General features: G+C 38.2%; 2 protein-coding genes across 2 annotated transcripts; both read left to right on the top strand.

The window, feature by feature from the left end:
* The first annotated feature begins 5102 nt into the window (after positions 1-5102).
* On the top strand, positions 5103-7619 carry slc18a3a (solute carrier family 18 member 3a). The gene has a single exon (XM_055029125.1). It carries the CDS (start codon positions 5546-5548, stop codon positions 7106-7108), a length of 1563 nt encoding a protein of 520 aa, XP_054885100.1. The 5' UTR covers positions 5103-5545; the 3' UTR covers positions 7109-7619.
* Positions 7620-8480: 861 nt separating this feature from the next.
* chata (choline O-acetyltransferase a) lies at positions 8481-20403 on the top strand. The gene is made up of 15 exons (XM_055030329.1): positions 8481-8658; positions 9312-9376; positions 9628-9819; positions 10762-10880; positions 10966-11019; positions 11094-11274; positions 11910-12087; positions 13079-13248; positions 14134-14234; positions 14322-14450; positions 14543-14665; positions 14749-14890; positions 16102-16164; positions 16255-16392; positions 19135-20403. Exons 2-15 carry the CDS (start codon positions 9329-9331, stop codon positions 19525-19527), a joined length of 2031 nt encoding a protein of 676 aa, XP_054886304.1. The 5' UTR covers positions 8481-8658; positions 9312-9328; the 3' UTR covers positions 19528-20403.
* The last annotated feature ends 6825 nt before the right edge of the window (positions 20404-27228 follow it).

The raw sequence follows: 27228 nt of genomic DNA, 5'->3' as shown, positions 1-27228 counted from the left end.
ATAAATGGTGGTCCTGCTCTACCACTGTGTCTCTTGGTACCCTGATATTATTTTGTATGTTCTCCAAATATTCTGAGACAGGGCTTTGACCACATCAACCTGAAGTGTTAACTGTCACTATTGACTGGAGTTTCAGGGATTCATAGACCATTATGCAAGCAATAACAACAATAATAACAAAAGACCAGCAATATCAGTTTATTTTTAAAGGCATGCATACTCTATGATATAAAATTAAAAAAGAACATGCAAATAAAAAAAAAAAAAAACAAATTAGTGTTTTTTTTTTTGGTTTTTTAAAACTCTAAACTCTAGTTTTAGAATGAATTAAGATTGACACTTTATTAAGCTATCAAACTTTTTTGAAAAAAAATCTAATTTAAGGAGATTATTAGTAGCTAATATTAATGTGTCGTCATAGATGATGCGCTGAGATTAATTATTTTAAACATACAGGCTTAACATTTTACATCATATTACTGCTGGATTATGTTATACTTTGAATCCGAATGGCTGGCGGGAGAGCAGGGTTTGCTTTTTCTCATCCGCTTTCCCTCTCTTACAATCAAACATATTCAGGTACTTAGAGTTCACTGAGGATTATGTCTGGTCAACCAATGAAGTTTTCATATGGGCTTTTTGAGAGGATTATATAGCAATATGAGCACAAGTGCAGCAGAAAGAGGGAAACTGAGGGAGGGAGGACTGTTCGAGAAGAAAAACGAAGCAGCATGAATGAGAGCCATTTTCTGGACAATGAGGAGAGAAAACAGCATTCCATCATCAGCCCAATCAATCTGGAGGTCATGTTGTGGGTTTAGCACAGATTGCATTGTGTTATTGATATTGTTTTGCTTGTCAAACACCATATCAAACACCATATAAGCCAGCTCTGCCATTAAACAGCACAATAATAAATTAAATTGTTGCATATGCTGAAAATCACATTTCTCCCAAACTGCAATGGACCCTGTTACTTTACAATAAAGAAAACAGTTTTTAAGCTGAGTTGCAAAATCTTTTTTGAAAAAAAGTCAGATTTTATCTGGAACCCCTTGTGACAGGCTTTAAACGGTCATGATAAATGAGGAGAAATGTCAAACTGGCGCCTCTGGTTCTCCTTCTGTGATAGGGACTGTTTGAAGTGAAGCTGATTACATAACAGCAGATACTTGCACCATCATTCAGTATCTCTTGCAAAGCAGCCACAGGAAAATCAATTCTAAAGCTGAGCACAGCTGATCCCAAGTCAATCCACTGAATCTGAGAAGTCCCACTAGTTTAATGTGTACAGTAAATGTATCATATTGTGTTATTTTTGCTGAAAAGCATTCTAAAAACTATGGACTTTGAGCTAGCATTTTTGATTCTGCTTGCAAAATTATGATTTTTTTTTTTTTTGATGTACCAAGCAATATTCTAATCCTCTCTCTTTAAAACTGTTCAGTTAAACATCCCAGGCCATTAAAAACAACCAAACACCGTGATCCCTCAGCTAGTCAGTTAATATTTGATGTTATGTACATGCTGCATGTTGGCTGCTGTGGGTTGGGGATTTTTGCCTCGCTACTAGAAATTAATACTTTGGCAAATGCTGATGATTACATGGTTGAATCTCCCGAACAAGCTTCAAATCACATTAGGGCAGATTCATTAACCGAAAAATAAAAAATACAAAAATAAAATCTAACAGATCACTGAATGCATTTGTTTATCTGTCTCATTTCTGAGTGTATGCGTGCATGTGTTTGAGATACAAAGAGATTAAGTCCAGCGCAGCCTCCTGGGTGAACCAGCAGCCAATGCTGGAGTTTGGACCTTCATGGCTCTCTGCCTGTAAGCTTTCCAGCTGCAGTATGTTCACCGAGGGAAACAAATGTGATTATCAAAGCTGCTCGCCATCTGACGTAACATTTAGTCTAAAAATAAAACAGAAACCTGCTTGAGCCTCTTTTTGGTTTGAATCCCAGGATTTATTAGCTAGGTCTTAACTTGTGTACGTCACACAAAATTTTATGAGGGGAAAACAATGATCTGAATTATGGTTTGTTTTTGTGGATGCCAACAAATGTAGTTGGGGAAGTTTGGCTTACTCCTTCCTACTGCCGCTTTTTGTAAGTCTACCATTTTCCAAACACTAGCCACTGATCTGAATAGGACAGAAGCTTGGAGGAAGGATAGTGTGTGAAAAAGCATCCCTATCATAAAATCTAATTGCGTCACAAAGACAAAATATTTTCCAGGCCCACTGAGAATAAGTTGATTATAGTTTAGAACACACTCATTTTGCTCAGGTCGAATGCTAATGTTTTATTCTGGTATTTTAGATATGAGTGAGTAATAAGGCATGAGGTCAATGTCTATTACTACGTTGCATGTGTGCCTGTATTGCACTATGATGGACTTGTGACCTGACAAGAAAAAAACCCACCTGACCGACAGAAATAAGCACCAGACAACAGAAAGCCTCCCCCTCCCCATCCGTACCCCTCACTATGTCACACCCCTCAACTCTGCATGCTTTACTCAACTAATGAAAACTGAATAACTTGATCACTGGAAATAAAAGGGGTATGAGTACCTCTGGTGGCTGAACAATGAAACTGTTTTGTTTATCAAGTGGCTCTGCAAGATAACAAATTCAAAATAATTCTTAGATAGTATTGATGTAAACATTTTTCTTGTTCATTGTCTTCTCTATATCAACCTACTCAGTTTCACAATAGTGTTCTAAACCTGTGCTTATTTTTTTAATAGCATACTCAGATCATTTAAATGATAGCATAGTATTATTTTACATTTGTTGTAAATTTGAGCCTTAAAATGCAGTGTTTTCTTCTTATTTTGTCCTGTTCTTTTACCTTTGTCTGAATATTCACTTATCTCAGTGAGCTGCTGGGACACAAACATCTCCACCAATAAAGAATATTTATATTCTATCATCTCCATGCTATTTTCCCATTATGGTAAGAAAATGCTCCTGCCTCTCTTTATCTGGTTTCCATGGCTTTATGTACATAATTCACCTCTCACATTTATATGATCTTTTTGAATGTCTTCATGTTATCAATCCTAGCCTGTTCCTTTCTTGTCCAATGACATTAACACAAGAGCAATAAATGATTCTAAACTTATATCAAGGTGAGTTATTTATGAATGAAAAGCATCTGTGAACATCATTCTTTTTAAATTCTTGTCACAGGGCACGGACCATTCCAACACATGAATATGATTTGGCCTAAAGTATTTCACTTTATCTATGTTTGTGTGTTAACACAGATAAAGATAACTTTATCTATGTTAAAGCATTTGTTGCTGGAACGTTTTGTACTAGGATTGTTTCTCTTGATCTGTCTGTCATCACTGCTGTCTCTGGATTTCTTTCTTCTCTCTAATAAAGAACTAATTCAGTGTACACAAATTGTCTAAGCAACACATTCCTCCACCCAATGAAACACTTTCATCTGACCAAAGTCTTTCTTGTGTGACCAGTAAGTTTACATGGATTGAACAGGGCTGCAGAGAAATTCAAAGCTAAGGATAGTATTTTAGGATTCAGTGGTGTTTTAAACGCTGCAACTTTTATCTGCCTACTGAACTCCATTGTCTTCAAGATGCTGTTTTTCTCCTCAGTGTCCTCTAACCAACCTCTGAAGCCTCCGAAGAAGAACTGGATTCATAGTGAGGCTAAATTTACTAATAAGTGACTCCGGCACTGGATTTAAAGAATTTTAATTAAGCAAATAAAGTCATTTCCTATCCAAAAAGTCAACCCTAAAAACGGAGGCCGTAAAAGTTTGCAAAATCCGTCAATATGTGCTCGAACCAAAACTCTGAAGAGAATCATACAAAAAGGATTCAGCAGCAGCTGCACAGGCCTGTTTGTGTCAGTAGATGGCAGTGTTGAAAAGCATTTAAAGTCGTCTGTGAGCGTCTGTGAGAATATACATGGATGGATGGATGGATGGATGGATGGATGGATGGATGGATGGATGGATGGATGGATGGATGGATGGATGGATGGATGGATGGATGGATGGATGGATGGATGGATGGATGGAAAACAGTGTTTTGTGCATCATACATTACTCATGCAGAGAAGAAAATATATTCTGAGTTGGAGTTGTTATTTTATTTGTTTATTATATTCTTTTACCTTTATGTTATGTCATGTTGAACCTCTTTGACTCAGCCCTGCTCTCTTCCCTAAACGATTTCAAGTTTTGCATATTGCTATAATTTTTTTAAAAAAAAACATGAAAAAACCACGCTACTACTTTTCAGGAGATAACAAAAGCGTGTTCTTATCAAAACTGTGGATTTCTGGTTTGTTGAAAACAAAATATCCTAAGGAAGATTAAGATATTTCAACTTTGGTATCGCATCTAATTCAACTCCTAAAATTCTGCTGTGGCTTTTGATTCGGTTACTTTTAAAATGAACCCCATCTCTAGTCAACACCTAAGAAAACGTTCTGTTAGGACCTCTGCGAGAGTCGCAGACGTTAAAAGGCGGCCAGGAAGAATGTGTAAGATTCAAATAATTACATTTTCAGATGTGGGGAGGATATTTGATTGGACGAAATTCACTAACAAAATAAAAATCCAAAAGTTTAGTTATTTTTGTTGTTTTTTTGGGGGGGTGTCGGGTGGTGGTGAATAGAGTTATGACAGACTGATGCCCTCAGTGAGTTCTGCACAAACTGAACGGGAGAAGAAAAAATGACTTTGGAGCTGTCCACTCGCGTGTGGTGCTGAAATGATGCGCTTCGTAATTAATTTGTATACATTTCGTTCTCGTTTTGTTGTTATATTCTTAACTACAAGCTTCTTAGATATCATTGTAAGTTGCCTCAAAAGTCTATGCTGTTTGCTGCTGTACAAGATGTTTAAAAAAATAAGAAAACCAAACGCTCCTGAAAAAGCATCTGCAGCTCTGCTTTGATGCGACTGACTGGACAGCAGTGCGCACTCGGGATTTTGTGTTTAATTAGCATAAAAGATCTGCTGGAGAGCAGCAGGACGGTGCGTCACAGCCATGGACCAAGATGGGAGGAGGCGTGGGGGGGATACCTAAGGGAGTCAACAAGCAGCTGTGTGTATTCCTTCCATCAGCCGACAAAAACCGAACCCGGATGATGTGAAATGATGACTTAGCTCAGCGTGTTACAGGTGGCTGGAGACAGCTGGGTGCGACCGGGTGCCGGCGGGTCGCAGCAGCAAAAACGGACCTGCCGATAGAGCCGCTGCGCTCCGGATGAAACCCTCGACTTGTGAGTCTTGGAGTCCGGAACCCGCGCGTCACCTGACGGGATGTGAGGCTATGAAGCAACAAGAGGGAATGGTGATAAAACGAGTCCGAGTCACGGAAGTGGAAGAAGGCGTCCGAGGAAAGGACAGCGCAAGGGACAGAGAAGAGGTAAAGGAGCGGAAAGTTATTTAGTTCACCGGGGTAGCAGAGGCAGAGCAGATGTGCGTAATTCTGTAAAACAAACTCGGGGAGAAGAATTTATACATCAAAAAAAGGGAAGAATAAAAAAAGAATCATGGAGCCAGAGGGGATCACAGAGGAGCAACCTACTAATGTGGCACAATCTGCCGCCTCAAAACTGTCCCAGATGGGCGAAAGAACTAAACAGCTGGGCAACGTTATTCAAGACCCAGAACGACAGAAACGCATAATTCTCGTAATAGTGTGTGTTGCACTTTTATTAGACAACATGCTTTACATGGTAATTGTGCCAATTATACCCGATTATCTGGAGGGGTTGCAGAAAGCAGCGGATCAGGAACACCCAGCTGCTGCGCCGCACTCCAACTCCACCAATAGCACCATCCACAAAGCGGCCGAGGGGAACTTCGACCTGCAGATAGGCGTCCTGTTCGCCTCCAAGGCCATCCTGCAGCTGCTGGTGAACCCGCTGAGCGGCACCTTCATAGACAGGGTGGGCTATGACATTCCGCTGTTCATTGGGCTCAACATAATGTTCCTCTCCACCCTCACTTTCGCCTTCGCCGAGAACTACGCGACCCTGTTCCTGGCGCGCAGCATCCAGGGCCTCGGCTCGGCATTCGCGGACACCTCTGGGATCGCTCTCATCGCGGACAAGTTCACGGAGGAGACTGAGCGAAGCAAAGCTCTGGGCATAGCCTTGGCTTTCATCTCTTTCGGAAGTTTGGTCGCACCGCCCTTCGGAGGGGTCCTGTATGAATTTGCCGGGAAACAAGCGCCTTTTCTGATCCTGGCCTGCATCTGCCTCACTGATGGAGTCCTGTGTCTGACTGTGCTCAAGCCCTTTTCCAACAGGGAGAGGGAAAACATGCCCGTGGGCACCCCGATCTATAAGCTGATGATTGACCCCTACATTGCTGTGGTGGCGGGAGCTCTAATCGTCTGCAACATACCTCTCGCCTTCCTGGAGCCAACCATCGCAAATTGGATGGAGGACAACATGAATGCCAGCGAGTGGGAGATCGGCATGACATGGTTCCCTGCGTTCTTCCCGCATGTGTTGGGGGTGTATCTCACTGTGAAACTTGCAGCGAAGTACCCTCACCTGCAGTGGTTCTACGGGGCCATAGGCATGGTGTTCATAGGGGCCAGCTCCTGCACGATACCGGCCTGTAAGAACTTCGGGCAGCTCATGATCCCGCTGTGCGGCATTTGCTTCGGCATTGCCTTCGTGGACACCGCGCTCCTGCCCACGCTGGGCTTTCTCGTAGATGTGCGCCACGTCTCAGTGTACGGCAGCGTGTACGCCATAGCGGACATCTCCTACTGCGTTGCCTACGCCCTGGGGCCCGTCGTAGCCGGTCAGATCGTACACAACCTAGGCTTCGTTCAGCTAAACTTGGGCATGGGGCTCGCCAACGTCCTTTACGCGCCGGCGCTCCTTCTGCTGAAGAACGTGACGCAGATGAAGCCTTCTTTCTCAGAGCGCAACATGCTGCTGGAGGACGGCCCCACGGGTCTGTACGACACGATTAAGATGGAACAACGGGAGAAGAAGAGAAAAGGTCTGTGCACAACTATTGACGATAGCGGCATCGAGACTTTTGTCCAGCGCTCGCACTCGGAGGAGGAATCGTCAGGAGGAGAATACGCATAAAAGATTAGATAAAAAATAAAGATCTTTAAGCTGTATGTGAAATTTAAAAAGTGCCAATGTTTTGATTAAGATTGTGAAAATATATCAACGTGCGACAATACCTGTGGGGTTTGTCAAATTAAGTGGTCTCAACTTTGTTTTAAAGTGGGAATTTAATAAAAATGAAAAAAAATAAAAAATAAAAAATGGTGGGATTAATGTCTGTTCATCATCTGATCACTATAACAGAATCTGACTCTTCAGGGAATATTGTGCAAATGTGTTTTAAGGAAATATAATGTATGCGTCTTCTAGCACCATCTGTAATCATGTTGCTTATGAATGAAATATGCAAACTAGCGTGTTGAAGGGCAGAAGTCCGGGAATTACCTGGAATCTGCCTCTTGTGGAGAATTTAAACTCTTATTTTAAACAAATTTTGTGCTTCTGGAATGCAAAGCCTGAAATGATCTGTGACTGTACATACATGTATATTCATGTACATAATTAAAAGAACAATATGTGAACGATACCGATGTTTTACGTCGTTTATTCGTTTAATAATCTCGATAAATTGATATATTATCAATTATTTTCAGTCAAAAGGCAGCAAATGTTTTTTTCTAAAAATATAGAAAAAATGTAAAACATGGAGGCATGTAAGGACTGTAATATCTATCTATCTATCTATCTATCTATCTATCTATCTATCTATCTATCTATCTATCTATCTATCTATCTATCTATCTATCTATCTATCTATCTATCTATCTATCTATCTATCTATCTATCTATCTATCTATCTATCTATCTATCTATCTATCTATCTATCTATCTATCTATCTATCTATCTATCTATCTATCTATCTATCTATCTATCTATCTATCTATCTATCTATCTATCTATCTATCTATCTATCTATCTATCTATCTATCTATCTATCTATCTATCTATCTATCTATCTATCTATCTATCTATCTATCTATCTATCTATCTATCTATCTATCTATAGAGGAGGGAATTTATATATATAGAATTACATGATTATATATTATAATTATACAGTAAAATAAACATTCCTTTTATAAAAATTTACTAATTGAAGTTTTTGATAATGTTTAAAAGTGGTTCTAATTTCAATTTCTGATGTTGAAAATGCAAGTCTTTTCTTTGAAACAGTTTCATGCAGATAGTGACAACAAGACATAAACTGGCACGTGTCTGATGAAAAGGTGTTGAGATTTCAGTTGCTGACTGTCGCCTAAATAAGGTGGAGTGACAATCAGAGTTACCAAACAAAGTTCTCCGCGAATAGCAGGACTTCTGGGAGGAGCCAGGCTGCCTGGAGGCTGAGGGATCCTCTCAGCATCTCTCTTGAGCCAGCAACGGAGTTGTACTGATGCCATGAAAGGGAGGAGAAAAGATGCTCAAAATGACAAAGGACAGAAATTGAGACATTTGGAGGATTTTTTTTTTCTTCTATTCTACAAAAGACTTCAAGTTATGATGCAGCATCATAAATTCCCTGTCTGAGCCTCAGGAGGAGTAAAATTTTCATAGTGCATGTGAGGTGAGTAAAATATTGTATCTCTTTTCATTGATTGTTCTGGTTCCACATGTATTTTAGTTGAAAGAAAATGAAGAATATTTCTAAGATTTTGCTGATTTAATTTGTTTTAATTCGTTTTTTTATTTCATCAATTCACCTTATTCAGGTGATATTTTTTGACAATTCCATGAAAAGGCCCATGTTTTAAAAGGAATTTTTCACTCTTTTATAAATATATTACATTATCAGATTATATGTCTTCACATGGTGTGACAAATTGCTTATATGTTGCACTACTTTCATAAAACTAAGACTTAGGTAAATCTCAAAGACCTTCAACCTCTTGATGACCCTTCTCGGTTTTACACACAAAAGGTGTAAAATATCTGTGTTACTTCTTCCTTCTAGACTAAAGACTGACATCTGAATGCAGTCTGCTGAATATTTTGGTTGCTTATTCACACAGAAGCACCATAATAAAAAACAAAGTGTTTTAAAAAGCAAAATGAAAGAAGAGAATTGCAAATAAGATGATTTATATTAAAACAATGGATACAATAAAGGTTTTCTCCCTGCAATACTATGCTTTTATAAAAGCATCATTATATATTACTCCTTCAAAATGTAGATATAAATTGAAAATGTCAATTCTCATGTCTCTACCTTCTTGACAGCCTCTCGTGTCACCAAGATGCCAATCCGGAACCAAGACACTTTCAAAAATTCTGCAAGCGGAGATGTAAATATGGTTTTCAGTTGCATTTAAATGTGAATGAAACAACAATTTTGCAAAATAAAATGTTGACTAATGTCTGAGAAATGTCATAGTTATTGACGTGAAATAAGGAAAATAAAAAAAAAAGTGAATTGTGTTGTCAAGTAGAAGAAACTAGGAATTTTCTTGAAATGAGTGATTGATTAAGCTATTTAGTTTCAGGTTTTTGTGGGTAATGTGTTGCTAGAGCTCACTAACTAAATTGCATTGCCCAGGCTCTGCCAAAGCTACCGTTGCCCAGCCTCAGTGAGACTCTGGACACATACCTGAGATGCATGAAGCATCTGCTCACTGAAGAACAATTCAACAAGACCCAGAACATCGTGAAGCAATTTGGAGCTCCTGGGGGAGTGGGAGAGCTGTTGCAGAGCAAACTTGTGGAGAGGAGGGAGAAAATGGCAAACTGGGTAAATCAAACTTTTTATAAAGGACTGAAAATAATGTATTTATTTAAGATTTAGAAATCTAAGAAGACATTACTGAAAGATTCATTTATCGACACAACACCACTTAAATAACTTATAGCACACTCAGAAGAAGTTTTAACCAAATGTTTATGATAACTGAAGGCACAGTTCTATGATCTGGAATGTGTTTGATTATTTCAATAATTCCATTTAAAAAGGGATCGTGTTTTATACATATTCAGAGCAGAGTGATGCATTTCAATTGTTACACTTCTGCTGAAATTCAACATTTAAGGTTTATTTTGAATAAGGTTATTTGATATTAGACCAATGGGAAATCATTTTCATTACAAATTTGTCAGTCTTCTGAAAAGCAGAGCGACTTGACTCAGAACTGAGCTCATTTTGTTTGAATTGCAACACAATGTAGAGGAGATCAACCTGTGGCTCCACTGAAGGTCTTATGGTTGCCATAAGACCATGAGAAGAGGTTGCCTTTGAATTCCCCAGCATTTCTAGCTGTATTATTTCTCTAGCTGCCTCTTGAAATTACCTTTAATCCCAAACATTTTTCCTTCCACTCAACTTTAATTGTCCTTGTCCACAGCCTTCTGGACAACAGTCACAGCAATTCCTCATGGTTGTACAGCTATAATTCACATTTCTGTATTAAAAATTAAACTCTGGTCCTCTTATGTAACAAAATAAATTTCATTATAATTTTTCTTACCTGACATTTGTCAGTAGAAATATTGTCAGAAACAAGAAATATTGAAATATCTCACTGTGTGTTTTGATTTGATGTATCTTGTTTCACTTCTTTAATTTCTGAACTAAATCAGTTTTGTGCTTTGAGAGGCAACTGTATGTCTGTTCACATTAAGATGTCTTTTTTGTATTTTCTTCTTTTGATTGTTGTTTATTTCATGCAAAACCTTCCAGGTTTATGACTACTGGCTGAATGACATGTACCTGAACAACAGACTGGCTCTGCCCGTCAACTCAAGTCCTGCGATGGTTTTTCCCCAACAGAACTTCAAAGCTCCCATTGACTCTTTGAGGTTTGAAACAAATCAAACAGTTTTAAGGATAGGACTTAATGTGTTTGGTCTGGGCTTTAAAACAAGGCATGGTTTCTGTTTCTAGGTTTGCTGCACACTTGATATCAGGAGTTTTGGAGTACAAGACGCTTCTTGATGCGTAAGTCACCATGAAACTATCCTGTTCAGAAAAAATACTTAATGACAGTCATAGGCATGCATTCCCATGTGCAGCCGTGCCCTGCCTGTGGATTATGGCCAGGGCCAGTTGTCTGGTAAACCTCTATGCATGGAGCAGTACTACCGCCTCTTTACATCATATCGCCGACCGGGGCCTGAAAGGGACACACTGGTGACCCTGGAGAGCAGCGTGATGCCAGAGCCTGAACACATTATTGTGGCTTGTAAGAACCAGGTGAGACACAAAGAAACGCATAACTAAATTTATTAAACAGCAGTTGTATTAAACCCAATCCGAAGAAAGTATCTTGGTGGTCTGAGTGAAGAAGCGGGACAGACACTTGATAAAATTATTTAGAGTAAAAAAAGATCAATTAATTTTATTATTGTATCTGGTGTGATGATCTTGGGTTATTTCAGCTTGAATGTTCGTGTTCAATAATGTCAGAAGCCCAAAAGATGAATTTGCTACTTAACGGACCATATCTAAGGACCACCAAGGTTTCTTTGTTCTTGATGATAATATTTAAAGATTGGCTTTGGGAGTAAAATATATTATTTTTATCTGTGGATTGACTGAGTCTACCCTTTAAGCTCAGAGGATCTTTCAGATGAAGAAAATACTTTCTGAGAGAAACAAGAACAGACAAACAGCTGGAGCTTTTGATATAAGTATATTCAACCCAAACATTTTGAAAGAATAATGTCACCAAATAAGGTCAATAAAATTACTTCTTGGATTTTGTGAACTTTAAATGTTGTGTTGTGATCATGATACAGAAAACCACTAGCTCTACATTTGACATGAAGGAGACTGAAGATGAACCAGTGCATTAAAAATCTACCTGTATCTGATCTGTCCCTTTGCAGTTCTTCGTTCTGGATGTGGTAATTAATTTTCGGAGGCTGAATGAAAGTGATCTGCTGACTCAGTTGGAAAAGATAAGCAAGATGGCTGGCAGTGAGGATGAGCCTGTTCCACCTACAGGTCTTCTCACATCGGATGGACGGACAGAGTGGGCGGAGGCTCGCAGTGTACTAATGAGAGGTGCATTTTTTACAGAATCTGAACTTTCTTATGAAAATGTTTCCAGCAATGACTGTAAATCTGGCCATTCTCGCACATGTACATGTACATGTAGAGACACATTTGTTCACAACAAGTATGTCTTTTTCTACTTGACAATTCAGCATGTTTTTAACCCCTTCACCCTCACCCCTGGAAAATACAATGGAAAAAAGGAACGGCTTTCGAGGGCATGTTAAGGGGTTAAGCAATCATTTTTTACTTGGGATTATGAACATTGAATAAATACATTTGAGGGATTTTCTCCTTAGAATAAGATATAATGGTAAACTTGAGTGACAACTGCTTCCAATTTGACAAATATCCTATCAAGTTTTCTTTTGGAGTTATCACTCCTTTAAAAGATAGAAATTTTTTTTTAAAGCAATAACATTCTGGTGGGATTGTGATCATTTGCAAACACACATTGCCCAGACTCTCTCTATTGAATCGATTAGTCTTTGATGATTTAACAAAAGGCAACTTCTATGAGCTGCATGATTCTGGGCCATAGTACAGACACACACAGAAGCAAGAAGAAGACCGACTGGATTTATTTAGCTTAATCACCTTGTTTAAGATTTGGTTGGGAAGGCTTCATTTTCATTATATATCCAATGTATTTGTGTTTGTAAAGAACCAAATATTTTAAGTATTTCTTTTTTTTTACTGGATTTATCGCAAAAAAATATTAGTGTGATTACTACTAGATCAATTCTTGATTTGACTAGTGACTGCTAAGAGTAATTATTTAACATTTAAGTGAGTGCGAATTTTACGATTTTTAGATTCAGATGTTTCTATAAGAAATAGATCTAATTTCTGTCAATAGCATCCAGTTAGAACTCAAAGATTGAGAAAAGAATGAACTTTGCAGTTTGATTAGTGCTAGATTTGAGAGTGGAAGGAATTTTTATTGAAAAACAAAACTTTAGAAAATCAAAATATAGCTATCACATTTTTCTTCCAACAGAATCAACCAACCGAGACTCTCTGGACATAATAGAGCGATGTTTGTGCCTGGTTTGTTTGGATGATGCAAGTGGAACTGAGCAAAGTGATACGACACGCGCCGCAATGATGCTTCATGGAGGTGGGCCGAGCAAGAACGGAGGCAACCGCTGGTACGACAAGTCGATGCAGGTGAGTGAGCAGAATCCCTTTAGTATTCAATATTATGAGTTAACATAACAGCCCAATGCAAACCAGTAATAGCCAGTGTTACAGTGAAGGTAGATGAAGAAATTTAAAATCAATCCTGAATGAAAACCTGTTAGAGACTGAAAGCTTTGAAACTAGGGCAAGGTTCACATAAACATTCAGCCAGAGCTATGTTGGAATGAATTTGGATCAAAGCATGGTTATGTGTTAGAATGGCCCAGTTAAAGTTCAAGTAAAAGCTCAAAGTTAACCAAATAAAATAATTTAAAAAATGAAACTATGTATCTGTTTTTTTTTTTTTTTTTTTTGAAGTTTCTGTTTTGAAGGGTTGTGCTACTTTGTGTTGATCTATCAAACAAGCACTCACCAATTAAAAAAAGAACAAAAAACTTCTCTGTGTAAATTCAGTGTGGCAAAGTTCAAGGAGTATGACCATTTCTCCAAGATGTTGCTTAGAAAGCCATGTGTTATTTAAAAATGAATTACTGGGTTAACCTGCTTTTTTAATGAAAAGGAAAACTAAACGATTAAAGATCCTTTTGCACTTCAGCAACGGCATTCAATTTATTTAGAAAATCAGTGTAAAAGTAATGCTTGAAGGAATGAAATCGGAGAACTTAAGTTCACATTTGAAATTATATATTCAATTTGTAGCAGATCGTCAGTTTTGATTTTGACATAAATGCTCATATAACATGTTCAGACATTGATAAATCACATTGGAAGGAGAAGTAAATCTGATTCAGGGCTTCCTGTTAAATTATTGCCTCTACTTGTTTAAAGAATTAAACAACATACCTGCACTGAACTGAAGTGTCAAATAATCTTAAGCATATGATGAATCCCACTAACATGCTTCTTTTTCAGTTTATTGTTGGAGCCGATGGCTGCTGTGGAGTCGTGTGTGAACACTCTCCATTTGAAGGAATTGTTCTTGTGCAGTGCTCAGAGTATCTCCTTAAAGACATGTAAGAAATCATTTTTCATGACGCAAAACAGATACCAAATTCTTATTAAAGCAATGCTATTTTATTTCTTTCCGCATGTGACATCAGGATTGGCAGCCCATCAAAGCTGGTCAGGGCTGCGAGTGTAAGCGAGCTGCCTGCGCCACGCAGACTGCGCTGGAAATGTTCTCCAGAGATACAAAAACTTCTCACCTCCTCTGCTGACAAGCTCCACAGGTTCATATTCACTCTGGAACAATGAAATTAAAAATGTTTTTCCTGGACATTTGTTTCCGATGCGCTGCAAAGTTTGTTCCCCTTTTAATCAGACTGGTGAAGAATCTGGACATGAACATCCACAAATTCCCTGACTATGGGAAAGAGTTTATCAAGAAGCAGAAAATGAGTCCAGATGCCTACATCCAGGTTGCTCTGCAGTTGGCATACTATCGGTAAGACAAAGATGAAAGGTTGTTATTCCTTATGTTGTTTTAACTCATAAATTAGGATTTCCTTCCTCTGGTTTTTGCTACAGGTGTCACGGCAGAGCGGTGTCGACATATGAGAGCGCTTCCACGCGACGCTTTCAGCAGGGCAGAGTTGACAACATTCGCTCGGCCACACCTGAAGCTTTGGCCTTTGTTAGAGCAATGACTGATAGGAAGTTCATCTCAAGAGTAAGATGCTTCGAAGAGTTGAAACTAGATGATTAAGAATAAACATAATTTTTCTCACAGCCTGACAATAAATTAGACAATTATTTTCTGTGTTTGGTAAAGTGAAAAGTACATTTTACTTGGTATAATAAACAAGGGGGAAGGTTTTTAAGCTTTTTTTTTTTTTTACTGAAACATTGAATGTTTCCATACACTAAGATTAACACAAGACTTGAGTCTGATGGAGGCATCTGTGGATGTATTTTATAGCCCCACCTCAAACACACCACTTCCTCAAGTGACAGTAAAGAAAGATTGAAAGAAACCCGGCATGATGTCACAAAGAGAATTGTGGACCAAGAAAGTGCTACATTCATTTGTTAGGTTATATTAAAGTATCAACCATGAGAGAATATCCAGCCAGAATTTGTGCAAAATGTGACCTTTAATCCTGACCAATAGCAAAAGACCTCATGAGGCTGACGCTGATATTTGGCAAAGTGCTTTTTCCCACCGTGGAAAAAGACCTGTTGTGATTTGGACCTGAAAACCCACTCAGAGAAGAAGAAGGCATTATTCAAAAGCAACACAAAAAAATCCAGAAAGACCTCAAGACATCAGCCAGGAAGGAAAGCCTTGGATACAGCAAGCTTTTCCAAATGGACAAAAATCAAGTGGCTAGATCAATAACTTCAGCTGAAGGACAACAAAGTCACTGTTTTGGACTGGCCACCATAAAGCACCACAGTAAAGGTGTGTGTGAGCAAGGCAACCTACAAACTTGACTCAGTAACATCAGGAGTAATTCACCAAAATTACTCCTGCAAATTACAGCAAACTCATCCAAGAAGTTTGTAGAAGGATATAAACACATTTTTCAAAACCATATATTTAAAAAATAACAGAAAAATAAATATAAAATTCTGGACTAGAAAACAAGAAAAAAAAAACATTTATTCAGAAATGTATCTCACTCATTGTTCTTGTATTTGGCAAAACCATAAAAATGGTGAAAATCCTAACTGATCAAAAACTGCAAAGTTTAATCTTATTTGACGTTAGTGAGAAAAAAAGTTTGTTTCATTTTGTTTGGTGTATAACAATAGATGGTTTCATTAATATTTCTGGTAAACTGCAGTTTTGCTCGTTTTTGCACTATTATTTTTAGAACATTATAAAATTTACTGTAAATAAAATTGCAAAATATTAATTGCTTCCCTCTGCACTGGCAGGAAATAGAGAAGATGGAGTTGTTGCGATGTGCCATAAATGCACAGACAAAGTATACTGTTATGGTAACCTTTTCCTGTCATATCATTTCTGCTCCAACATTGAATTATTGAATAATTGCAATGACATAACCTTTTTTGTGTGCATTCTTCTAGGCAACTACTGGGATGGCAATAGACAATCACCTGCTGGGTCTGCGTGAGGCGGCTCGCGAAATGAAAATGGAGAAACCTGAGATCTTCAAAGATGACGCTTACCTCATCAGTAATCACTTTATTCTCTCCACAAGTCAGGTGATTTCAAAACAATTTTACAATGTAATACACTTTCAGAAGTATACATATATTATAAGAAATCTGCCAAGTAGTGAATGTTGTGAAAGAAAAGAGGGAAATATATATATAAAAATATTCTCAAGCTCAAACAAACAAAAGTAGAACTAAACAACTAATGTTAGGAATCCCTTTCTGAATTAAATTAGCATTTTTAAAATCAAGCCGCTCTCAGAAGCCCAGTGAATTTCAGTATGCTGCCACAATAGGATGTCCACTGTGTGATAAGTCCAGCCAAGAAATGCTCTTTTCACCAAATATCTTAAAGTCTACTACTCTTAGTGGTATTTTAATGAAACTGAAGTGATTGGGAACATGACTATTGCCTAAGACCATTCAGTATAACCATGTAGCTGACCATGTATGAGCAGCTACATCCAGCCCTCAGGCAAAACATTCTAGAGCAGTGGAGATGTTTTCTTATTTATATATTTTATTATTATTATTTTATTTATTTATTTATTTTCAGAGGTTAACCATGAATAAGAGTAGAAATTGTGAACCAGACCAAAAGCAAAATCAGTGTCTGATCTCACACATGTGCTTCAAGAAGAATGATCAAAAATTCCCTAAAATGAACTCCTGTAGCTTGAGGACAGTGTTTCAGCTCCAGCTGTAAATCCTGCTGCTGGCAGAACACACACACCGTACGTCATCACTACTTCCCTCCCCTGACCTGAAAAGCTGACTCACCTCTATAAAAGTCAGCCAATCTGGGGCTGTGGCTATCTCACCATGTGAGGTCATAACAGAGCCAGGCTGACTTGGACCACACTCACCTCATCAATCCCTTCACAAAATACATTCAGAGGGCAAAAAGGCGTTTTAATCCCGCCCCGAAATGTTTTGTGTAGACGCCATTAGACTTTAAAACCTCAGCCGGATAATCCTACACTGGGCAGAGAGTCTTTAAAACACAGTTTGAGTTGTATTTAATATTTGATTTAAAATACCAAAAGGACATTTTAGCACTTTTTGAGATTCTGACCACTGTTGTTGCACAAGTACATCCGACTCCCTCAACATACTTCTCCTTTGGGGAGGGTTAAAACCTGAATGAGCTATGCACCCCTCTGGTTCTTAGATCTCTGATCTGTAGGGTATAACCCACCGCAGAACTAATAGAGAATTTATCTAGCTGGTTTATTAGAGATTTGCCTGGATTCTAACAGCCTACATCTGAATGCCTCAACTCGTTTCCTTCCACTTGTTGAATAACCAGCAACCAAAGTGAGAACACATTCCCTAAACGATTGCTCTTCTCATTTCACAACAGGCTCCGTGAACAGATCCAGGTTTAGTTTAGTGATTTTGTCAGCTCCCAAGGATGTTGTTTTATTTTACAATATTTGGGCTAAAAGCAACCTATGAACACCTTTCTTATTTTTTATAGGATCATGCACCGTAACTATTTTACTACAATCAATGAACATTACAGTGACACATTAATTGAATGTCCACAACTTCTGAATCATTTTGTATGCTTCTTTTATTAGTAATGTTTTGCAGGGGTCAGTAACATCTTAATTTAGCAGCAGTAATCATCAAAGAAATATGGTAAAATCAACTTTAACCTTCCTCTAATCACTGAAACTGAGCACACTAAAAGGAGACTTTGAGAGACGGAGGATGAAATTTGAACCCCAGTACCGGCCTGATGATGAAGAAAGGGTCCCAGCAGGTCTGATGAGCCTTTAGCTCTGCGTGAACACTGGGGTGCCCCAGATCCTGGATGCTGGAGTTCCAATTTAGAGCTGCAGTTTTGAGGGATCCTTGGGGTGATTTCCTCATACCTGCAGCAGCCCTCTGCTTTTCCTGCAGCTCCTGGATCCTCTTCACCTTGTTTTAAGCACTTTTGGCTTTCAGATGAAAGCAAGCTGACTGCTCAGAAGGAAAGCCCAAGTCTCACTTCTCTGCAGTAGATTTTAAGGGTTTTTCACCCGAGAATGCTTAAAAGGTCACTTTCCCATTGCGTCGTTTGCTCTTTCCATCTTCTCATCAGTTTCAGGTCCTCTTTTGGACCGATCATCTGTTTCTCAATCAGCACACCACTTTCCTTGCTTCCTCTTTTCTCTGGGCTCATGACACTTGTGCTCTGATTGATCATCCTTGTTCTCCTTTCAGTTCCTCTTGTTCCTAGACTTCACGTCACGACAAGTCAGCAACAACCTTCATTAAACGCTGATCAACTTTAATTGTGGTTACGTCATTATTATTTCAGCTATAGGTCCCCTGTGGGAGTGAGGTCAACTCCATTTCACTTTACACCACCTTGGATTGAGACAAGCATAAACAGCAGCAAATGGACTGATCAAACCTGAACTGAATTATTTTTTTACGTTTGCAGATTATTCAAAGCATATGGAGATTTGAAAAACAATTACTGGTTTTAAAAAAAAATCATCTTTATCCAATATGTTATAAAAACGCCTTTTCTTTCAAGTGGACCCAAGATTAGATCTTGTCTTTTTGCATAAATTGAACATATTTTCACACCTCCAGTGTGCATGACAAGGGGATTAGTATCACTTACATACATACCATTTACTTATCAAATTGTAAAAATGATTGGGCTGCGTTGAAAATCTGTGATTAATTTAAAAATGTTTTTACATATTCATAGCACTTATACATCTTTTCCAAATTGTACTTTATTATAAAAGTGTTTAATTGCTTTTAGTTCAGCAGTAACTCTTCTCTCAGGTCCCAACAAGTGTAGAAATGTTCTGCTGCTACGGACCAGTGGTGCCCGATGGATACGGCGCTTGCTACAACCCTCAGTCCGACCACATCATCTTCTCAGTGTCCAGTTTCCATGAGAGCCCGCAGACATGTTCAGTGAAATTTGTAAAGTGCTTGGTGCAAGGACTTCAGGACATGATGGACCTTTGCAATAGGTGCAACGGTAGACCCAACCCAGCCGAGCAACGATTAAAGAATCAGACGATGGAGATGCAAACGCAGACGGAAACAAAGGGTAAAACATCACAAGACTCAACCAAGAGTCAACTGACAAATCCACAGGTTCTGGTGAAAAGTCCAGAACCAACTTTTACAGAGGCCCAAACCCAGACTTCTGCAAAAGGCAAGTTTTAAAAAAGCAAAAGTCAATCTGAGAAAACTGTGCCACTCGAATTACCTGTGGTGTGTATTGAAGTGTATTATGGTGCAATACTTTATTTTTTCACAAAGTAACTGTGATAAAAAAATATTACATGGATGTGTAATAAATTCTGCTGTACTGTGAAATATTATTAGACTTTCAAATATATTTTTTATGGGTGAAGCTTTATGTCTGTTGTCAAAAATATCAGTAGAATAAATAAGTTCAAATGGCCAATATATATAGATATATATATATATATATAGATATATAGATATATGTAGATGGGAAAGAGAACCATATTTAAGAAACAAATTAATATTTTGCACAACCAGAGCTATTCTAACCAAAGAAGAATTATGATGTGCTTTAGTTTACATGTTAGCATAATCTTTTAAATGAAGCTTGACTACAGCTGTGAGTTATTGCACCCATCTGCTTAATGTGATCTAATTGTTCACTGATATCTAATTATTTACTTTGCTTAATGCAGTCTTCTTCAGTGTAATGTTTTTTGTTGTTTTTACCATCTCTATTGTACCAGCATTGTTCTCTGTTCTGGGGTTTCTTCAATAAGACATCATTTGATGAAATAATTAGTTTTAAATTCACTATGTGCATCAACTGTGTGCCACACACTGGGACTGACACTGTGCTTATGTACAAATAAAATCAAAGTTTACAGTATTTTAGAAGAGACACTACTAGTATCTATTGGCAGAAGACACAATTTAACTGTTTTATTTAATGCAACAAGCTGGGAGTTGAAGTTAAAAAAGAAAGTACATGAAAACTGCAAATGAAAAATTATCATTGTTCTTTGATGTTGATGTACTATAATTGTAAAATCTAAGACATTAAAAAACAAATTGAAACCAAAACAGTTTTTAGTTATCTTTTATTAAACAAAGAAAGAATTGTTGTACTATGATAATGCCAATGAGACCAGCATTATTTTTGTTATAAAAGTTTCTCAGAAGCACCAAGTTGGTACTAAGGCCTAATAAAAGCAATAAAAGCTATAGACCATCATGACAGTCTTTAGTTTTCCCTTGGTATAGTTATTGTGATTTTTAATTAAAAACCACAAACTTACTCTATTGGCTCTTTATGTGATACAGAGAGGCATAAAATATGCAAGTGGATTAAAAATTATACCTGGTAAAATGCTTGGTTAGATGTATTTTCATTCTGATACAATCCTGTGCAAACACCTGACTTCAGGAGTCAAATCATCTGAGTGACATTTATTCTCCACATGAATTAAATAGTTCTGTGAAGGCCTCAGAGGTTTGTAAGAAAACAGTAGGAAACAAACAGCAAGTTTTAAAAGTCTCATCTGTTTCTGTTCAATGGATGAGCTACAGCAACATGGCCGCCTCCTTAAGCTGAATGCCTGGTCAATATCAGCCAATCAAACAGCTAAAAAGCATGCTGCCTCTTTGAAGGAACTGCAGAGATCAACAACTCAGGGGGGGAGAATCTGTTGAAATCACAACTGTTTATGGACTCAACAGATCTGTCCTTTAAGGAAAACCGACAAGAAGAAAGATTTTTGAAAGCAAGCAATATGAGATAGGGAAACAAAAAACATTTAGGCTGTCAGATTAGACCAACATTCAATTTTCTGGACAACTTGCAAAATACAATGTGAAGTATAAAACTACTCAAGTATATCACCTTTAACAAACCATTTGGTGATGCATAGCAGTGGAAGCATCATGCTAGTGAGAGTTAACAAGGTAATAGATGGAGGTAAATACTGGGTAATCCTGGAAGAAAATTTACTGCAAAAAGAATTTAAACATGGAAGTAATTGTGCCTTATTTCTGGACAATGAAGCCAAACTCAAAGTCAAAGCTGGAATGAAGTGGTTTACATCAAAGCATATCTATATTTTAGAATGGCCTAATGTTTACACACTTCCTGTCTGATCTAAATGAGCTTGAGGGATTTTGTTGATAATTAAAACCACATAAAACCAGACAAAAGACATGAAAACTGATATGCGCAGATACCTCCTCGACACCACATCTCTGGTATGAAAAGCTGAAAAGCATCTCAGACTTTAAGCTGTAACGACAGGAACATGTGGATTCACAAAACATTGATTCTCTGGGTTAAACAAAAATGCACACCAAATTTCACTGGTTTTACTTCGACAACTCTTTGAAAACCATGGAGAATTTTCAATCCACTTAACAACTGCACACTTTGTGTTGGTTTATAATGAAAAATCCCAATAATATACACTGAGCTTTGTAACTGTAGTGTGACAAAGTGTGAAAAAATTCAAGTGGTGTGTGTGATTACTTTTGAAAGCCATTGTACAGTACATGATCTAGTATAAACATAATTTTACAAGGTTTACACATGGAAAATGGTGGTGAATTTTAAAAATATTAAAACGTTTAGAAAAAACTCTGAAATAAAACTTAAACAAATTAACACAAATTAACAAGTGACTCTATCACTAATCACAAACTACAGCCTGAGTATGCCATCTGTACATTTGGAGCTTGTACTCAAAAATCTCCAGAGGTGAAATGTTTTTTTTTTTATAACTACTCCTCAATCTCATCTGCTTGTAACGTATAGCAAACCCCATCAGCACTGGGCCAACAAAACATTTCTTTAACAATCAAAGAAATAAAGCTCTTCATGCTTAGTCAACCAAGTCCAAACTTTTGGGGGTTCATAAAAAAAGAGAAAGAAAAACAATATCATTCCCTTTAGACGCTATCACTAATTTGCTCTAGAAGAAATTCTCTCATGCTTGGCTAAGCATTGCATTCACAGGCAACAGGGGATCACTTAGAACAGGCAGAAAACTATAAAAGACTAAAATAGAGTTGTGCATGCGCCAAAATAAATCTTCACATCTCTAAACTTTATTTCCAAAAAAGAGTTTGTATACAAATTAGGAACATCTAATTATAAGATCTTAATTAACATGTGTGTCCACAAATCTGAGAATCTTTGTGAAATATATTATAGCTGGAGTGAAAATAAAAACAATAAATATACATTTTATATGAGTATCCCTGTCACAATGAAACAAGGCAAATGGCACAAAATCAGTTTTCACATATTTGACAAAAATGTATGTCCTAGAAATTAAATAAAGTCCTTTTTTATCCACTAAAAATACTAAACTTTGAAAATGCTAAATTTACTGGGTAAAAAGAAACACTTCTTGAAAAATATCTAATCAGGATTGTACATTTCGAATATAAAAACAAAAAGCACCAGCACACTTATCCAAGGAAAACATAGGCAGAGCTCACTCCAGTAATCATGCTGCTGCTACACTTCTCTAGTTTTGTGAATGGCAGCAGAATTTGTCTGAGCACATAACAGTAGTTAGCAGGCGTGGACGAGTTGATAAAAATCCAGTTACAGTTATACAGTCACTGGACTTTAAAGTCTTGCCTGAGGAGCTTTAGAAAATTATTCAATTGATATTGAGGCTGTTCAGTTAGAAGTAGTGTTTATGTTTGATTAAACAATGTAAGGTCAATTCAAGCACTCATTTTATTGGTATTCTATAAATTATTTATGTAGATATTCAATAATATGATCATCTTTACACATTTGCAGCAGGCGCTAAGATGGAGCCGATACTATGAAATCTTAGGACAGATAGATAAGTGCATGGTAACAAATTAAAAAAGTATAACAAATAGGACAATACCAATTGTTAATGTCATGCTTACATGTTGATTCTCATCATTCCCTCCATTCCCACTGCTCAGTGAAGAAACAACAATACCAGTGTGTGCCCTTTCAACCTGACCAGAGCAGGTTTACTGGGCTGTATTGTGAATGTCTCCAGGATAACCATCTGAAAGGATCAGAGCAACTACATTATTGGATTAAGTGTAGCTCAGTCTTAATTTAATTGTGGTTCCTTTCCTTCACATTTCTCAAACTCCTATGAGTGCAATCAGTGTAATTTACTTTTAACGGGCAATAACCAGTGGTGGGTTCTGATTATGGGCAACATGAGTAAGTGCCCTGGGCGGCATTAGAGGATTGAGTTCAAAACCCCCAAATAAAAATGCAGAGAGGTTATTTCCAAGCTCTGCCTTGAATGGGTTTTGTGTTGCAGAACGTGCCTGTTTGTACCTTCAGTCATGGGGAGTGGTGTCTCCCTGTGTTGAGCTGTCACTGTGTTTGCTACCAAGCGAGGCAGCAGCTGACTTCCTTTTAAACGAGGCTGCACAGATTTTTCCCCAAGCTCACATCATGACCTGAAAAAACACATACTTGTACAGTAAAGAATTTTACATTATTGAAGCGCTAATTAAGGCTTTGATAAGACATTTAACTACAGCAAAAATAATAATAAAAACCCTACTTGTAACTCACAAGAGGTTGCCTGTCACCACCAAAGAGCGTAAAAGATTAAGAACCATTCTTGCTGCTCTCCACCAGCTGGTTTTTATGGTACACCTAGCAGAGAACAGCTTTCCTTGGATGAGCTAACAGCCCCAGCCCTAAACTGAGCTCACCCTGGTGGCAGTAAACAAGGTTCCAAGTCAAAGGCTGCTGTAAAAACGCTGTTACACACCATGACAGTGAAAAACCATATCTGTTTGCAATAAGTGCTCCTTTTTGGAGTATTTGGAACCTGCATGCGTGGCCAGAAAGAAGGAATGTAGAAGGGATTACTTTAGTACAATACTGTCATTACTATTCTTGATTTTTGACTCGACATATATCAGTAGGCAAAACATAAACAAAGATTATATTATTAATTTGTCTCAGTCAGATAAAACAATGTTGCTATTGAAGTACACACAACACAAACTTCAAAGTCATGAACTTAAACAGTTTGGATTTTCATCGTAACTTATTAATGTATTTTATGAAAAGAAATGTTCCCATATCAATGTTCTTTGCCATTTATCTCTGGAAAAGAAAAAGAATATTTAGCTACAAATACACACCAATATTTTGCCTTGATTTACTGCTAAAAAAACAAAAAACAACTGAGCAGGCTAGAAAGTTCAGGTTATGAGAGTATCACATTTTCAAAGTTTCCCCTTCTTGCAGGACATCCTATGGCCAAAGTTTGAAGTTGCAATGTGAAATATTGGGGTATAAATACTTTTGCTTGACACTGTAATAGTTAGCTAAGGCAGTGTTGTTCCTTTTAAAAGATTACTCCCTAAAACTTATATTTTTCTCTTTCTATTTATCCTATGTACACAGACATACACATGCTTCTGCTCTGCCCTGGGGGCCCCATTAGTCAGGAAAAGGGGTGCAAGGTGCAAGACAAGCATCCCATCCAAATACAGCGAGTGAATCCATTAGTCCATGCTGTTACGTACATCGTGAAATGCAAGGAGACTCGCTCATCTGTAACATGCCAATATGCTCAGCTTCTCAGAACTGCAAAGGGAATTGGCGCTGTGGAGGATGAGAGAAGAGTAGCTTTAAAAACTTAAGGAGAAGCAGACTTAGAATAAATCTGTAAACAGAGAGATACTTTCATGCATCATACTTCAGTAGTGTAGCTGACGTGGAAAGGTAGATGTCTGAGCTAAATGCAAGACAAGAGAAAAGGCCCTGAAGGCTCTGGTTAGTTACTATGATGTATGTCACTGTGAGCTTGGGGGGGGGGGGTTGGTTGTTGTCAGTAAAGATGGGCCGGTGGAGAAATGATAGGGAACAGATGAGACAGGCACAGAGAAAAGGGGGCTGGTTTTGTTCATGTGTCACTCGTTGCCTCCATACCATGACAACACCATGTGGGTTCTACAGCTCCCTGGGGACGGCGCTGACGTCTTCAGTCTGTTAGACTCACAGAGCTACTGTCCACACCAGAAGAGTTACTTAATTCATCATGTTTAAGAAACTGTCAGTTTGCCCTTAAATCTGGTAGGGTGTAGAGACAGTGGAATTATCAACAGTTTGCTTTTAAATGGTCCACTTGGGAATACATTCAATTAATGAAAAGACTCTTAGTTGGGTGGGTGGGTGGTCGGTTGGTCGGTCGGTCCGTCCGTCCGTCCATCCATTTTTTCTGCTTTATCCGGGGTCGGGTCGTGGGGTAGCAGCTTCAGAAAGGAGGCCCAGACTTCCTTGTCCCCAGCCACTAGTTCCAGCTCTTCCGGGGGAATCCCAAGGCGATCCAAGGCCAGCTGAGAAACATAGTCCCTCCAGCGTATCCTCGGTCTTTCCTGGGGCCTCCTCCCGATGGGTCGTGCTCGGAACACCTCTCCAGGAAGGCGTCCAGGAGGCATCCTGACTAGATGACTGAGCCACCTCAACTGCCTCCTTTTGACGTGAAGGAGCAGCGGCTCGGTCAAGCTCCCGGATGACCAAGCTTCTCACTCTATCTCTAAGGGAGAGCCCAGACACCTGATGGAGAAAACCCATTTTGGCTGCAATGTCTCCGCGATCTTGTTCTTTCGGTCGTGACCCAAAGCTTCACAAAGACGGACCGGTACAGCGCCCGCTTCACTACAGATGCTGCGCCAAGCCGCCTGTCGATCTCCCGCTCCTTTCTTCTCTTATTTATGAACAACATCCTAAGATACTTGAACTCTGCCACTTGGAGCAGGACATCCCCCTTCAGTTCAGGTCAGTGTTCATAATTCAGAAAGAAGAAAAATTTTAGTCTGAACTCACTGTGTATCCAACTGTTAAATTCAGGGGCCAAATGTTCTCTTTTCTTTCAATCAGCTTGTTTCTGTCTTACCAAATGAAACCATTTTCAATTTTTATTTTTTTTAATTTAGCCAGGTTATCATTGCCTGATTGACAATCTGAATTATTTAAGTGAAAACAAAAGGCAAAATCAGAGAACTACAGCAATAAGCACAGTGGTCTAAGTAAGTTTCAGTGTTACATAAAATCCTTTATCAAAACTAGAACATTAACTTCTTTTATGCATATCTGACAATGTACAAACATGGGTAAAAGAAGTGAAAATACTTGTTATAATTTTGAAAATCCCTAATGGTTGTTCGAGTTAATTTTTCACATTCTACACACAAAATGGTTAATAAATCTATGAATATTATATGAACTAAAAGATTAATTAATAATCTAAATTACCATTAGTTGTCCTAGAATGCCTCAAAACCCACAGCATGTGTTACAATTAATTGACTTCAACAACGTAATCTGGGCTGATAGGTTGATGGATGATAAAATGGAGATGGTTTAAAAAAAAAGATTCAGAGAATTGTATAGCCAGCATTGTGCATTGGCTTGTAAAGGTTCATTTTCAGAATTAGTGGACAGACAGTTAGCAGGTTTCTGGTCAAACAAAAGCCCACCTGAGAGAACTGGTGAGGCTCAAGATCACAGTCTATATAAGAGGAGACAGGTGCAAACCATATTATAAACTGTGGAGAAGACAAAGAGGGACGAGAATAGACTTGTAGACTCAGTAGAACAAATAAGGAACCATGACGTCCATCATTAGCTTTCATTAGGGAGCTGTGGGTCTTTGTAATAACAGATAATGCGACACTACGCCATGACATGTACTGATCTCTGATAACAGCAGCCAACAGTAACAAGGACTCTGCACTCACTGTTACTGTACACTTCGATCGCATCCTGCATCCTCCAGCCACTAAATGAAATGGAATAACGAGAGCAGGGTTCGAGATTATTGGCAGCACTACGCTGCCCAACACAAACTTTGTGAAGATTGTGGCGGATTGCTTTAT

The sequence above is a fragment of the Poeciliopsis prolifica genome, unplaced genomic scaffold (assembly GCF_027474105.1).
Source record: "Poeciliopsis prolifica strain line A6 unplaced genomic scaffold, Auburn_PproV2 SCAFFOLD005, whole genome shotgun sequence".
NCBI classification, from domain to species: Eukaryota; Metazoa; Chordata; class Actinopteri; order Cyprinodontiformes; family Poeciliidae; genus Poeciliopsis; species Poeciliopsis prolifica.
This window is presented reverse-complemented; position numbering and strand designations above follow the sequence as displayed.

What these genes read in the sequence shown, in the direction of transcription:
- slc18a3a (XM_055029125.1), top strand. Translation starts at nt 5,546, where the DNA reads ATGGAGCCAGAGGGGATCACAGAGGAGCAACCTACTAATGTGGCACAA.
- chata (XM_055030329.1), top strand. Translation starts at nt 9,329, where the DNA reads ATGCCAATCCGGAACCAAGACACTTTCAAAAATTCTGCAAGCGGAGAT. An exon ending in AAAATTCTGCAAGCGGAGAT is followed by an intron (nt 9,377 to 9,627) that starts GTAAATATGGTT and finishes TGCATTGCCCAG; the next exon opens with GCTCTGCCAAAGCTACCGTT. An exon ending in TTATTCTCTCCACAAGTCAG is followed by an intron (nt 16,393 to 19,134) that starts GTGATTTCAAAA and finishes CTCTTCTCTCAG; the next exon opens with GTCCCAACAAGTGTAGAAAT.